This window comes from Camelus bactrianus, chromosome 13, assembly GCF_048773025.1.
Source record: "Camelus bactrianus isolate YW-2024 breed Bactrian camel chromosome 13, ASM4877302v1, whole genome shotgun sequence".
Lineage (NCBI taxonomy): Eukaryota > Metazoa > Chordata > Mammalia > Artiodactyla > Camelidae > Camelus > Camelus bactrianus.
In genome coordinates this window covers 41,207,343-41,223,409 of record NC_133551.1, presented here as the reverse complement: position 1 = coordinate 41,223,409, position 16,067 = coordinate 41,207,343, and the positions used below count along the sequence as shown (strand labels likewise).

At 44.7% G+C, this 16,067-nt stretch overlaps 1 protein-coding gene across 1 annotated transcript in view; it reads right to left on the bottom strand.

The window, feature by feature from the left end:
* SLC1A7 (solute carrier family 1 member 7) overlaps window positions 1–7,162 on the bottom strand; it is a 44,496-nt gene extending 37,334 nt beyond the window's left edge. The window contains exons 1-2 of the mRNA XM_010951779.3: window positions 6,992–7,162; window positions 422–501 (exon numbers count right to left, since the gene is read on the bottom strand). Coding sequence (XP_010950081.2) covers window positions 422–501; window positions 6,992–7,126 — 215 coding nt within the window. The 5' untranslated portion in view covers window positions 7,127–7,162. The remainder of the gene's footprint in view (window positions 1–421; window positions 502–6,991) is intronic.
* Between the last annotated feature and the right edge of the window lie 8,905 nt (window positions 7,163–16,067).

Genomic DNA, 16,067 nt, shown 5'->3' with positions numbered 1-16,067 from the left:
GCCCAAGGTTGCAAAGCCAGTACACACACAGCTGAGCCAGGACATCATCTCATGAGCATCTCCAAGGTCATCTTTTCTCCACGTCTTGCCGCATTCACCACAGAGTCCTTCCCTGGGAGCAATCCCTGAATTCCCTGGCCCTGAGCTACCCTGGAGTCAGGTCACACCCTGAGACTCCAGATCACTTGTTCAGGTCACTGAAATGTCCCCTGAATGGGACTGAAACAACGGGTACCACTGAACGACCCAGACTCCAGCAGCCCGCACCACAGCCCTCTCCTCCTAAAAGCCCTGCAGTCACAGTATGCAGGGCCTGCAGCCCAGCCACCCCAGCAGGAGCAGGGCACCTGCAAGCTCTGTACAGAATCCTCTCCCCACACCCCTCTCCCCAGACCTCCCAGCCAAACACCCTGCCCCTCACCTGGAGACCACGAGTGGTAGGATCAGCATCTTCAGCATCCTCATCAGGAGCTCTCCAGGAAACTGGAAGTAACTAATTTCCTGAAAACACAGCAGGAGCTGGGGTTATACCAGGCACGCAGACTTCACAGCTGCTTTACAATCTTCAAAGCACCATTTCACCTGCATTCTCCCGTCTAGCATGTGGGCAGCAGAATCCATGGGGAAAGCACTGGCTTGGCAGTCAAATAGACTTGGGTTCTAATCCTGGCCCCCTACAAGTTACTGTGTGGCCTTAAGCAAGTTACTCCACCTCCTTGAGTTTTTCTCATCTGTAACATGAGGTAATAGCCACTTCATAGGGCTGCCGAGAGGCTTAAATGAGAGGATGTGTGTAAAGCACTTGGCAGAACGCCTGGATGAGAGTAGATGGTCAGTAATCACAGTAACTAACAGCTCTCCCCCACCTCTGCACCATTCACCCACCTAGCTGTGGTATAAATCTGTCTCATGTAAGTGGCAAGAGGGCAGGGCTGCATAGTGTTCATACCTCCATTCAACCCATACTGTGCAAGGCATCATACTGGGTACCCAAGAATGGGTTAGGCCCAGTTCCTGCACTGGAAAAGTTGTCAGTCTGCTTTAAGAGGAGATGGCCTCATAAATAGACCATGGCATTCTTTTTTTTTTTTTTGTATATATATATATATATATATTTTTTATTGAAGTATAGTCAGTTTACAACTTTGTGTCAATTTCTGGTGTACAGCATAATGCTTCAGTCATACATGCACATATATATATTCATTTTCATATTCTTTTTCACCATTAGTTACTACAAGATACTGAATATAGTTCCCTTTGCTATACAGTATGAACTTGTCATTATGTATTACATATATATGTTAGTATCTGCAAATCTCCAACTCCCAATTTATCCTTTCTCACCCGCTTCACTGACCATGGCTTTCTTGAGTCAGTTTCTCCTTCTGTCCTAGGTCTCCTGTCTAGCACCCCTCACCCTACACTTTCACAGTTTCTTACCAGCCCCTTGAAACATTGCTCACTTTTAAAATGCTGAAAAAGAGAGACTTGGATTAGGCTGGTGAGACACCACTCTGTATTAAAGAGCCCCTACTGAGCAGAGTTCTTGCCTCCGGCTTCCTCATAGGCTGCTGGTTCCAGCCTATCAACCAGGCCTTGGTTGAGGGCGTCAAGTCCTTGCCCAGTCAGCTGTCTCTAGAGTAACTGGTCACATGACCAGAACCTGATAGCTGAAGAAGAAGGAACCCCTACGCCCAGTTAAGTTTGAATTTCAGATAAGCCACAAATATTTGTTCTTTACTTATACATATCATATATTGTTACTTTACTTATAAAAATTATTTGTTGTTTGTCTGGAGTTCAAATTTAACTGAGTGCGCTGTTTTTGAACTTTTTAAATTTAATTTAATTCAATGTTGCTATTTCTGGCAATGCTTGCTGGAGTCTGCTTTCCTCAGAGGGTAAGCTCGTGGGTAAGGCCAGTACATGGATTTTCAAACACCATCTGACTTAAATTTTTGTACTTGTTAACTGCCTTCTTTTTTTTTTTTTTAAACCAAAGCCAAATACAACCCAAGGTTAATAGCCTGATGCTTTGAAAAGCCCCAAATTATAGAATTTTGGTGCTGAGAAGGGGTTTTAAAGATCTCTGGTTCAGTTGACTCATTTTATAGATGAAGAAGTGGAGCCAGGAGAGGGACGTGACTTGCCCACAGAGTGAGTTAGCCACAGTGCAGGCCTCCTGGTCCCGTTCCACTACCATTTCCAACGCACCAGAAAATCTACTTTTAAAAATATAACCATCATGCCTATGTCTTTTTTATTAATTTTAATCCTTGTGTATGTTCTTTAATTTAGATAGTACTATAATGATTATAAGGCAGCCGTTCCTCACCCATCTCTATCCTCGACCCCAGGAGTGACCATCCTCAACAACTCTAGCTGTTCCCCTAGGTATTGTTATCTGTAAAGAATATGGCTATAATGCTATTTCTAGATATATCTTTTTTTGACATCTGTTAACTTCCCTGCCATGACAGATGAGGATTAATTCCTACTCCCTTTTTCCTCCTATCATTTCACTATTATATCGATTTTTGGTTAAATTAATTGCCAAGGTTTAAAATGTTTTGATCACAAAATATTGTTCACATGCCTCCTTTCTGTGCAACCTTCACTTTTTTCCTGAAGTTAATAATTGACTGATTTTTCATTTTCCTTGTTTTCTGTGACCCACTCATCGATTTCCTCCAAATGCTTTAACATCTCTTGTAAAATGCCTAACAATAGTATTTTCTACCTACTCAAACACACTGGTCCCTTTTTAGGCCCCTAGGACCTCAGTCCAGGATCTCTCCATGCTCCTGTTTCAGGCTGCACAGGTTGCTCTCTAGCCCCAATGGTTTTCATGGGTCCCCTCTTTGCTTTTTTTTTCTGGGGCTTTCTCCTGTGCAGGATCCCTTCTGTCCAGGATTCCTTGTCTCTTTGGTTTACTCCTTGTTTTGCTGGAACATCTCCTTTGGTAGCTTCCTCAGTAAGGGTGAATGAGAGAGAAACTTCTGAATCCTTACATAGTAAAAATGCCTTTATTCTACTTTTACCTCTGATAATAGATTGGTTATATATAAGATTCTTAGTTTAAAATAATTTCCCCTCCAAATTTCAAAGGCATTTTCTCTTTGGCTTCTAGATTCCAGTATTACTTAAGATCTTCGGAGCCATTCTTATTTCCTATTCTGTACATTAGACCTGTTTTATTCCCTCAGAACCATTTAAGGATCATCTGTTTATCTCCAGTTTTTCTGTAATTTTCATAGTGATGGACCATGGTATGAGATTTTCTTCTTTTTTCCTTTTTTCTACAATTCATAGTGCTTACACACCTTTCACTTCTAAGAAATATTCTTGTGTTCTCTGTGACATTTTTCTCTCCATTTTTTTTCTGTTAGCTCTCTTTAAAACTCTTATTAGTGAGTTGAATGTTGGACAGTCTCATTTTTTTCTATTTTCATCTCTTTTTGTTTTACTTTCTGGGAGATTTTTGCAGCTTTATCCCAGTGATTGCATTTTTATCTTGGCTCACCTATTTTCAATTTCAAAAATCTCCTTCTTGCTCTTGGATTGTTTCTTCTTTTTACCTCCTGTTCTGTTTTATGGTCACTATATTTTCTCTCCTATCTCTGAATAACTTAAGAAAATATTTAAAAAGCTCCCTTCTATTCCCTTCATTGCTTCTGCTTCACTGGAGACCCCCTCTTCTGTTCGTTTGGTCTCTGTCTCCACATCAGAAGCTTTGACGTCAGCTTCTGCTTGTATGTAAGTGTGAAGCACCAAGCTTCTGTGTGTGTGAGTAGAACTTATCAACTGATGTTCCTCAAAGAAGGGTGATGGGTGGGGGTCTGGCTTTTTCACTGCAGGAAGGGTGGGATAGAGGAGGATTCTCCTTCACATCAGAATTTGGAGGTCTTGTCTCTGAAGCTTCAGTGAGAGAAGTCCCTTCCTACCTCTGGCTGGGGGGTGGGGCTGTGCCTAAGCCCAGCTGACAGCTATCGTATGGGCACCCCACACTCAGGATGCAGACGTCCACTGTCCACTAATTCATCTGAAGCATGTGCCTCACCACCTCCCCTCCCCAGTACACACAGATGGGCCTAATATCCCAAGTCAAGCGTCTCTGGTTCCTTGGGACAGGCAGGGGGATAGAGAGTGGATAAGGAGTCCTCCAATTACATGAACTGGAAGGGACCTAGGGGTCTAACTGCTCCAGTTACAAAAATTCTAACCAGTGTCCCCAGTTTCAACTCCATGCTTGACCCTTGCCTCCTGCAGCACTTGCACGTTCAAGTTCAGAGTCCAAGACAAACTCAAATGGCATCTACTTCTACAGACACATGATTTCAGCTTTCTGTGCTCTACCAAATGAGATCTTTCTACTCTATCCACGTCCCATCTTGTCTAATTTATTGTAATCCCTCAACTTCTTTCCTCAGTTGTCTCCTTATATATCATCTTTGCTCTTGGGAGTTTGTATCTTTTAAAAATTCCATTACTATAATTTTGATGGAAATCCAGGAAAGGAAGGAAAATGGATGCAATTCTAAGTTCATCATGGTTTAACTGGAACTCTCAAAAGGATCTATGTTTTTAAATGAGAGACTCATCTTTAAAGACAAATCTTGGTAATTTTTGTCAGTTCTTTTCACAAATAGGACATTCTACCATTTTGCATATTGTTTATGAATTTTGCCTTGTTGCATAAGCTTACAAAATAAGAAGGGTTTGGTTTCTGAGTCATAAGCAGAGATCAAACAAACAACTCCTGGATTTCAAAGGAAGATGCTGAGAAAGCCAATTCCTGCCAAATAACTGTTCTAAGACTCCACATCCTTCCTTCAATTTATCAGCAAGTTAATCCACGTTTGTGTTTCCAAACAGATGGGGAAGGCAGCTTTGGCGAAGGAGGTCCCAGATGAGTTTGGCTTTTAATAGCAGGCATTCCAATTTGTTTTCACAAAATAATCTTCCTGCAAGAAATATATTTTAGTTGCTGAGGAAAATTAAAGAAAGGGGATTGCAGAATGTTTGTGCCATTGCCAGTTTCATTCAGCAATTAGCTGAGAGTTCTCTCTGTGACACTGAGCTAGGCTCACATTTTGGTTCAAGAAAGTCCATGTGATATTCAGTAAGTCGAAGTCTGATGGGAGAAATAGACACTTAACAAATGGTTCTGAAGCAAGACCGCTAGCAGCTGGGTTCCGGTGGTGGAATGAGCACGGAGTAAATGTGGGAGGAGAGTATTATTTCAGATGTGGGCAGGTCTGGAAGAATTTTTATAAGATAGGGAATATATGAGGTGGTTCTTAATGTAGGTGGGACTTGGACAGGCGGGGAAGGGAGGGAGGAGTGGAGTAACACCCACTAAGCACCCACTGTCTCCAGGCACTGCTGAACACTTGTTTACCTCTCATGACAAGCCTAGCAGACAGAGAGTGCCCTCCATTCCATTTTACGGATAAAGAAACTGAAGCCCATAAAGGAGATAGGATTTTAGGGCCACACTAGTAGAGTCAAAGTTCAGGGTTCCTTTGCCTCCAGAGTCCATGCTTCTCCCTGAACCATTGATAGCAGCTTAACAGTGTCACTAGAATAATTGGGCTAAATTCCCAGAGATGGGTGTTTTCCTTTTAATGGAAGATGGACTGTGATGCCTTGAGCCCCAGTGGTTGAGATCACATTGGATATCGCTGAGCTGCATGAAGAGGAATTTATGAAATAGGGAGTCTCCCAGGAGCCCATTGACAAGGACTCTCTCCTTGACGAAACTTGAGATAGGCTATTCTGAGCCCTCTTTTCAACTAAGCTTCATCCTTGGGCTGATTCTTTGTCCTGCCTCACCTACATGTAGCAAAAACCCAGGTAAGTCAATTTAATTAGAATCCAGCCCCCAACTTGGCCTTCAACAAGAGTCCTGTTAAAGTGGGTTTAGCAAGAATCCCCCGACTCTACCCTTGAGGTCTCCTCTTAGTCATTTTCTCTCCATTGGCCCCTCACTGTGCTGATTGGCTGTAAATCTCCAGTTGTCTTTGTTTTACTTGGAGTTGAGTCTGATCACCCTCCTGTATGGCTGGAGCCTTGACGCCTATAGTGAATCCTGAATAGTCTTCCTTACCGATAGAAAGTGTCAATAATTTTCCCTTCATGCCAGATGAGTGGCCCTCCCTCTCCTGTAGGAGATGGTGCTAAGTGAGAAAAGGGCACTTTCCCAGGCAAAGCATCTTCACTGTTGCAGTCACACCAGCCAGAGCCCTGGGGGCCTGCCTTGCCTCCCCATCCCCCAACTCCACATCCAATAAGCCGCTACATCCTGAAGCTTCCTCTTTGGAAACACTTCTCATATCTGCCCCATTCAGCCCCACTGTCATGTCTCACCCCTCACTTTGCCCCCTCCCCGTCCCACCGCTCCCCCCTCCTCCACTCAGCACCAGAGGGATGTCTCCCAGTTCAGGTCTGACCTATCACTGCCCTGCTCCAAGCTTCTCATGGTTGCCCCGAGTACGTGCTTGGTGATGGGATCTAGAGGCCTGATGGCCCCTGTGTGCAGCCCCTGCCTCACAGCCTACATTCTAGCTGCAATGAGCATCCTGCTCCAATGCCCCTGGAAGTCTTTCATGCCCCTCTGCCTAGAATGCCCTTTTCTGAGTCTGTCCATGAGCTGCTTTGGGAGGTGTTATCCGATGCCTGCTTTGCATGCTTAGGGACCCAAGTCTCCCCTCCCCGCCAGCTCTTAGCCTGTGGTTATTCTAATGAGGCATCCTTGCCTCTTATTCACCTGGAGATGCTGATTTATAGCTACTTGCCCTGTCACTCTAGTCTTGCAATGTATTTGTCACATCCACATTACAGATGAGAAAACTGGTAACCAGAGAGGTGAAGTGACTCTCCCACTGTCATGTCATCAGGGAGCCAAAGAGTGGGAATGTGACCTCCAGATCCCTAAGGCCCACCCAGCCCTCCAAGATGGGGACCTGTGATGCCCCGGGTGGCTGACCTGTGGTGAGAGGCGCCGGGTCCTTAGGAAGAAGCCGAGGAGGCAGCCCACGGTGACGGACAGCACAGACAGGATGAGCAGTCCATTCCGCCTGCACACGTCCCGCCCTCGGGCCAGGATGGCACCCAGTGCCATGGTGAGCCCAGCCTGCTGGCCTGGGGCACAGCACCATTCCATACACGGGAGGCCAGCCCAGGCACAGGGTCCTGACTGGGGGCTCTGGCTTCTCAGCGGGCAGGTGGTCAGGGTTGCTAAGCACCTGTCGCCAGCCCCATAGCCATGGCCTGCGTGGCTGCCCTAGAGGGAAGCCACAATCCTATTACCAGCTGCATCATTAGGAGCCGGGAGCAGATTAGAGCCTGGGAAATTAGAGCAGGCCACGTGGTTGGGGGTTCAGACCTCAAAGCCAAGTGCTCCTCTTAAACAGGGGAGGGGCCCAGGGACTGGTGGGAGGAGCAAGAGGAACATTTGTTTGGTTGGCTTGATTTTTACCTCCATGTCTTTTCAGAAAGAATTGAAGGCAAGGCAATAACTAGCAATAATAAGTAACAACCAACTAGCAACAATCAATAGATAACAAGGCTGCAGTCGCCAGCACTGAGCACTTATTGTGCACCATGTACTGTGTTCTAGGAGCACATTACTTGTATTAGCACATTTAATCCTGATACAAATCCCAAGAAGTAAGTACTACACATATCATTTTTTACACTTGGGGAAACTGAGGCAAAGAGAGGCTGAGGAAAGAGTATGTGCTGTGTGGCAGGCCTGCTCTAGTTGCTTCCCCTATGCGAACCCTCGGGAATCTTCCCAACAACTCTAGAGTTCCAACCTTCATTTTACAGAAAGGGAGATTGAGACCCAGGAGCCAGGGTCCCTTGGCCATGGTCACAGAGCTAGAAAGAGGCAGAGTGGAATTCAGGCCTGCATTGCTTTGGTTTCTACCACATGAATAGGTGGATGGGTTCAAAGATGCTTCCCAGTACCATGGGGGATGTAGGCTTTGAGTCCAGTGGACCTGAGCTCCAGTTTGGGCTCTGCCACCCCCTGTGATGTGTATATTTCAGGGCTGCTTTAGTTAAGCCTAAAGCTGGGAACCCTGTAGGTTCTCAGGGCTTGCTATTTTTAAAGATGACAGAGCCCTAAGGACCTACATTCAAGTCCCAGCTCTGCCACTTACTAGCTGTGTGATCCTGGACAAGCCATCTAAGCACACAGTGTGCCTCAGGGTCCCCCACCAACCAGACATAAAAATAGCATTTCTTTCCTTAGGGCTGGTGCGGCGTTCCATCCAGAGAATGCTTGTGAAAGCAGTGCTGAACTGCAGTGTGCCAAGGAGGGGAAGGGCTGTTAGGATCATCTTCTACATTTAGCTGTTTTAGAGAAAGGGGTTTTGTTTGTTTTTGTTTTTGCTGTTTCTTGTGGCCTGTCCTGCCCTTTAAAGCCAGAGGGAATTAATTCTCGTCCATTTCACCGGGAGTCTGTAATCTCATTAGGGGCAGTCAGGTGGCAGCAGGGAGTGCAGTGGGTCTGTGGTAGGGCGGGGTGTGCACAAGTTGGCCTCTCCTGACAGAGGGGACAGAGCCAACAAACAGCAAGGTGAGGATGGGGGCTCCGGGTGGAGGGGATCAGGGTGCAGGCCCTGAAGCCATGGGCAGAGCCCCTGACTGGGAGGGTACCCTAGGGTTCCGGTCTCAATTTAACCAGCTCTGTGAACTTGACCTCTCTGGACCTCAGTCTTGCCTTCCTTAGAATGACAGAAACAGCCTAGGTGTTTTCTAAGGATCCCTCGGTTCAACAAGCCAGTCTTCTATATCCCCTGCTCACTGCCAGTAGCTTTCTGGGTGAAGGGGCTCTACAAGTCTGAGTTTTTCTTCCTTCAGCTCCAACAAGTGCCTCATTTTCCAATTAACCAGGTGGTTTAATTACTGTCTAGAGGGGAAACCATTCTGAGTAGATATTTGGATTTGCATTTCAATCAATGTCCAGGCCTGGCCTTTAGTCATGCCATGAAGTAGGTGAATCTTGCTTTCCACTTCAGCTCCAAGACTCTGATTCCCGTGGGGCCCCCACAACCATTCCTGCCTCCTGTCCCTCACACTCCAACACGACCACCACCTGCCTTCCAGACTCCAGGCCTTTCTATCCATCATTCCCACTGTCTTCAACAGGGAAAGTTACAACTCATTCAGGCAAATATTCTTATAGCACCATCCCTAGTCACCCCTCCTGGGTACTAGGGACACAGCAATGAGTTGACACAGTACTTGCCTTCAGGGAGCTTATAAGAAAACTGAGGGGCTCTAAGCGAGGGCTAATTCACACTAAAGTGTAAGGGACTGATAATGAGTTTACTAAGGATATTTGCAAATCAAAAAGAAAGGCTCCTGGATAAGAACTCTTTAATAGTGCCCATTGCCCACAGAATCAATGGCCTTACAATGTTACTAGATATGCAAAACGTTTTTTCCATAATTAAAAAAAGCTGGATGAAACAAAGTTAAGCCTGTTCTTTGCTCCAGGAAAGTCAGACTGTTCAAGTTCATATCTTAGCTCTATCACTTACTAGCTATGTGACCATAACCACTCTATAAAATTTCTTAAACTCTCTATAAAATAGGAATAATGCAATAGTACCTAGTTCATAGGGTTGTGATGTGGGTCAAAAACAGTGATGTGTGCTACACGCTTAGAGCATTGCCTGGTGCCTTGCAGACACTCACAGGCAGTTATTATTCATTTTAGCAGAGCCTTTACAAAACTAATATTTTGGAGGAAGTCTTCCAGTAGTGGGTACAGAAGCAAAGTTCTCTTCTGGAGCAGAGAATTCCATGTGTCTGGGGTTTGGGGAACACACTCTGGAACATTCTAGCCTCCAGAATGAAGTCCCTGCTCCTTAGGGACGTGTGTGAGGTCCTCAGGGGTTTGTATTTGCTCACCTCGCCCCTTCAGCACGCAACTTCCTCCCACTCATCATACCTCCAGCTTCTATAATCCAAACAACTTGAAGTTCCTTGAGTCTGGCATCCTCTCGCAGGTCTCCGCACCCATGCCCGTGCTACCTCCTCTGCCTGGAATGTCTCTAAAGGCCCGGGTCAAATGCCCCATCTTCCCTGAAGCCTTCCCTGATCACCCCAGATACAACAACCCCTCCTCCTCCCACTAACTCAGGCCCCTCCTCAGTCACCATCTGGGATTAACCCCAGTTCCCTTGTGAATGGCTCTGACAAGGAAGTAAAAATCTGTGAGAATAAAATGTCTCCATTTGTTACCATGTCATTTGAAACAACTTGATGGATCATTCTTAAAGTTAGATGGTATACTGGGGGGAACTGGGAGCCCCAAAGAGCAAGGAGTTGCCCTCCAGAGCAGCTGAAACTGCTGGGCAGCAGGACGCCCGGAAGATGCTTCCTGGGAGACTTGAGCTGCACCGATTAAGATGTTATTGGTAGAGAAGATACAGAGTGTCATCAAAAATGAGCCCCAAATCACAAGGGCAGCTGCCCCACTCTGCAGAAGTGAGTTTGCAGTTGGGCTGTGCCGGGTATGCCACGGTGGAAACTAGCAAGGTCGATGTATTTGCTAATTATTAATGATTCCCCAGGGTCAACAGAGGGGCCGACTCAGCACAGGAGGCATAGGAGGGGTGGGTGTAGAAGGGGTCATATAGTCAGAGACCTGAATAAGCTAGGAGTTAACTCAGGGAAGGGGGTGTTGGTCAATGGGGTGGCAAGAGGAGAGCTGGTTTCAAAGAGGGGCCCAGGCTGGAGGTCCGAGAGCTGCTTCTGGAAACCAGCAGGCCTGGGGCCTCACCCCCTCCACCGTGTATCAAAGTGAGTTTAGGTTGAGCTGTCTGAGCTCCCAGCTGGGTTTATGGTGATGACAGCTCTGGGTTTGTTGGCTGCTTTCCAGAGACATACCAGAGGCGCCTTAATCTCCTCCCTGACACGTCTCCCCAGTTCACTGTAGGCTAGGCCCTTCCCGGAAGGTTTCTGTGGACAACCAACCCAGCTGGGTGTGGATTCCTGTGAGCGTTAGTCACTGAGGGGCTGTCCGACCTCCGCTGAGGCTGGTCCTCTCCGTTGTTTGCATTGGGGGTCGGGGTAAAGTGATGCTTCGGTGATAGGCACACTCACACCCGCTTCTTCTTCCCTTTCCAGCCCCCTACCCACATCTAGATTCCTCATCTGTAGAAATCAGGCCGGAGCACCTACAAAACCACTCAGCTGCTGTTGTTGAGCACCTACTATGTGCCAGACTCTGCCAAAGAGCCTCGAAACAGAGGGCGCCAGTGACCGGTTCAGCCCCTCCATAGGCAGCAACTGAATCCAATCAAGTGTTGGGGTGCAGGGGAAGGACACCAGTTCTGGATCTGTGCACACCAATACAGCAGCACTATTTAAAGTGAAAGTAGTGAAAAAGAAATAAAGTGTAAAATTCAGTTCTCTAAGATGAGATGAGCTGTCCCAGCTCAAGCAATGAGGCAGGAAAAAAAGGGACAAATTCCTCCTTTCTCTGCCCTTTTGTTCTGTTCAAGCCCACAAAAGATTGAAGGATGCCCCTCCCCACACTGGGGAGGGCAATCTACTTTACTCTGCTGATTCAACTGTTAATCTCAGCCAGAAACACACAGACACACTCAAAAATAATGCTTGATCAGATAGCTGGGCATCCTCTGATCCAGTCAAGTTGCCACATAAAATTAACTATCGCAGTCTCCGAAAAAAGTTTCTGGTCACTGGATGTATATAGGACTTTGACAAGGACAACTGGTATCAAACCAATGTTGTCATCACTTGAGCCATTGAATCAAATAAGTGGACTGCTAGCCACACCCGTGTGAATTTGGGACTAGATTTGTTCAAGCACACACACTTAAACTTACTTCAGTAGAGTCTTCTTCACTGGAAACAACACTAATCAATTTGCAATGAGATGAAAATATTAAGATAACCAGGAGAATAAATGTCCTGCTTTACACAGAAAAAAATCAATTATCTGGTTGCACTAGCCACATTCCAAGGGCTCAATAGCCTTATGTGGCTAGTGGCTACCATATTGAACAGTGCAGATACAGAATATTTCCATGATCATAGAAACTTCTACTGAACTTTCTAGAGTCACACTGAGCTGAATTCAAATCTTAGATCTCGGGGGAGGATATAGCTCAAGTGGTAGAATGCATGCTTAGCATACACAAGGTCCTGGGTTCAATCCCCAGTACTTCCTGTGAAAATAAACAAGTAAGTAAACAAATCTTAAAACTTTACCCTAGAAGCTAAGCTAATTAGTAGGCCTCTCTGAGCCTCTTTTCTACATCTATAAAAGCCTGCGTTCTCTACATTGCATCACATTCCCAGTTATTTGAATATAATGGTTAGAACAAAGTATAAAGTTAAAACCCCCGGCAAGTTCAGCTAAAGTTTCCAAATCAATTAAGACTCTTGTTAGCAAATAACAGGAAATCAAATCAAGCTGGCTTAAGTAAAAAGAAAATTATAAGCAAGACTGACTAGATAATTTGTGGGGCCCACTTCAAAATTAACACATGGGGCTTTTTGTTCAAAAAGCACAGGGGAAAGTGCATGAAATGTACTAAAACATGAAGCTTTTTTCTTTTCTCCACAGTCGCTTTCTCAACTTATCAGAAGTGTTTTTTTATTTGCTATTTAATAGCCTTCTTAAGCAAATAAAAATTTTAAATTATGAGCATGAGTTTTCCCATTCATATTTATATTTGCAACCTCAGTTTTTTTTAAACATTTTTATTGAGTTATAGTCATTTTACAATGTTGTGTCAAATTCCAGTGTAGAGCATAATTTTTCAATTATACAGGAACATACATATGTTCATTGTCACATTTTTTTTCACTGTGAGCTACCATAAGATCTTGTATGTATTTCCCTGTGCTATACAGTATAATCTTGTTTATCTATTCTACATCTTGAAATCCCAATCTGTCCCTTCCCACCCCCCGCCCCCTTGGCAGCCACAAGTTTGTATTCTGTGTCTATGAGTCTGTTTCTGTTTTGTATTTATTTATTTATTTATTAGATTCCACATATGAGCGATCTCATATGGTATTTTTCTTTCTCTTTCTGGCTTACTTCACTTAGAATGACATTCTCCAGGAGCATCCACGTTGCTGCAAATGGCGTTATGTTGTTGGTTTTTATGGCTGAATAGTATTCCATTGTATAAATATACCACCTCTTCTTTATCCAGTCATCTGTTGATTGACATTTAGGCTGTTTCCATGTCTTGGCTATTGTAAATAGTGCTGCTATGAACATTGGGGTGCAGGTGTCATTTTGAAGTAGGGTTCCTTCTGGATATATGCCCAGGAGCGGGATTCCTGGGTCATATGGTAAGTCTATTCCTAGTCTTTTGAGGAATCTCCATACTGTTTTCCACAGTGGCTTCACCAATCTGCATTCCCACCAGCAGCGTAGGAAGGTTCCCCTTTTCTCCACAGCCTCTCCAGCATTTGTCATTTATGGACTTTTGAATGATGGCCATTCTGACAGGTGTGAGGTGACACCTCATTGTAGTTTTGATTTGCATTTCTCTGATAGTTAGTGATATTGAGCATTTTTTCATGTGCCTATTGATCATTTGTATGTCTTCCTTGGAGAATTGCTTGTTTAGGTCTTTTGCCCATTTTTGGATTGGGTTGTTTTTTTTTTTTCTTATTAAGTTGTATGAGCTGCTTATATATTCTGGAGACCAAGCCTTTGTCAGTTTCATTTGCAAAAATTTTCTCCCATTCTGTAGGTTGTCATTTTGTTTTACTTATGGTTTCCTTTGCTGTGCAGAAGCTTGTAAGTTTAATTACGTCACATTTGTTTATTCTTATTTTTATTTCTATTGCTTGGGTGGACTCCCCTAAGGAGAACATTTTTGGGATGTATGTGAGGTAATGTTTGCCTATATTTTCTTCTAGGAGGTTTATTGTATCTTGTCTTATGTTTAAGCCTTTAAGCCATTTTGAATTTATTTTTGTGTATAGTGTAAGGGAGTGTTCTAGCTTCATTGATTTACATGCTGCTGTCCAGTTTTTCCAACACCATTTGCTGAAGAGACTGCCTTTATTCCATTGTATATTCTTGCCTCCTTTGTCGAAGATTAGTTGACCAAAAGCTTGTGGGTTTATTTCTGGGCTCTCTATTCTGTTCCATTGGTCCATATGTCTGTTTTTGTACCAATACCATGCTGTTTTGATTACTGAAGCTCTGTAGTAATGTCTGAAGTCTGGGAGAGTTATTCCTCCAGCCTCTTTCTTTTTCTTCAGTAATCTTGGCAATTCTAGGTCTTTTGTGCTTCCATATAAATTTTACTATGATTTGTTCTATTTCTGTGAAATATGTCCTGGGTAATTTGATAGGGATTGCATTAAATCTGTAGATTGCCTTGGGCAGTACAACCATTTTAACAATATTGATTCTTCCAATCCAGGAGCATCGGATATCTTTCCATTTTTTAAAGTCTTCTTTAATTTCCTTTGCAACCCCAATTTTAAATGCAAATAAAAGAGATTCTGAGCTCATGGGGCATCATGTACACTGTCCGTGGATGGAGAGGCTGGGAACAGCAGTGGACAGTGATACCACACTGACTGTGTCTGCTCTTGTGCATGCTCCGTTGTCCTGCCAGACTTTGCCTGTAAAACACAGATTCAAAGACAAAATTATTATGAATTTAGAGGTGGTGATAGCAGAGCATTAAACCAAGCATGGGACCCTTCTGATGCCCATGAAACCAGTCCTGTTTATAAGACTGGATGGCAAGGCTTTCACAGAACCCAAGGGCAAAGGGTAGAACTGAGTTGCAAAGACCATCTGCACTAGGTGCTCAGTTGTTCATAAAATTCTCTCTCTTACTTGCTCTCCTTTCTGCATGCCTGATCCATTCATTCATTCTACATTCAGCACAGGTTCACTGAGATGTGGTGTAGGCTGGTGATTAAGAGCACAGACTGTGGAACTGGAGGACCTGTGTTTGAATCCCAGCTCCTAGACCAGCTGTCTGTGTGACTTTTGGTAAGTTACCCTGTGTCTCAGTTTTCTCATATGGAATAGGAGGATACTAATGTTCTATCTTACAGGGTTGTTATGTGGATTGAATGAATTGCATATGTCTGATCATTATAAGCACTACATACATGTTCCTATTATTATCACTGTTACTACGTGCCAGGCATATTCTAGGGATACAGCAATAAATGGAAATGGACAACAGTCTCTGCTCTCACAGAGCTTACATTTTGGTGGCGACATTTGTGCTACATTATTCTTTCTCTAATGGAGAAAATGGAGCATTTCTACCACTGCTCTGGTCCAGGTGGAGGAAACGTGGCTACCAGTAGCTCCTTCTCACTCCAAGTCCAAAATTCCCAGGGGAGGTTCTGATTGGCCCAGCCTGGACCCATCATCTGCGGCCAATGGCAGCAAGGGGGAGGGTCACATTGTTTAAAATCACTGCTTGCAAGGTAACCCTGTAGATGTGTGCGGGAACAGTTAGAAAAGTGGACTGAATAGACACAGCAAAATATCTAGTACATTATTCTTGTCATTCAGCTCTTGGCAAGGTGTGCTTACACTTTGGCTTTGTTTTCCTTCTTGTATAAAACATGTGACATCTTCTCTCCTATAAGGCAGCGCCAGAACTTAGGAGCGGCTGCTGAAGGCTCCTTGTTGCTCTGCCTTCTCTGCTGTCTGCCTCTCCCCTTTAGGGCAGCAGGCACCTGGGGCCCCACCCACAGTGGGCTCAGAACAGACTGCAGGCTACTGTCTGGTCCAGGTTATTTCTTTGTCCTTCTCAGCCCACTGCTTCTCGCTTGTTTGGGCCCACAAAGCCACCAATTCAGGGAGCCAGCACTCAGAACCCAGGCTTAAAGCCCACAGGGAGCCTTAGGAACATTCTAGTCCATTCTCTGGGGCCTGGAGAAAGAAAGGAACCTGGGCAAAGCCACCTGGAAACTAGGTGCCAGGTCAGGAACAGAACTTCCCCTCCTTTCTCTTCAGTCCTCACTAAACCTGAAAACATTCCTCAAAGAATCATTCTGCTGTTGGCTGT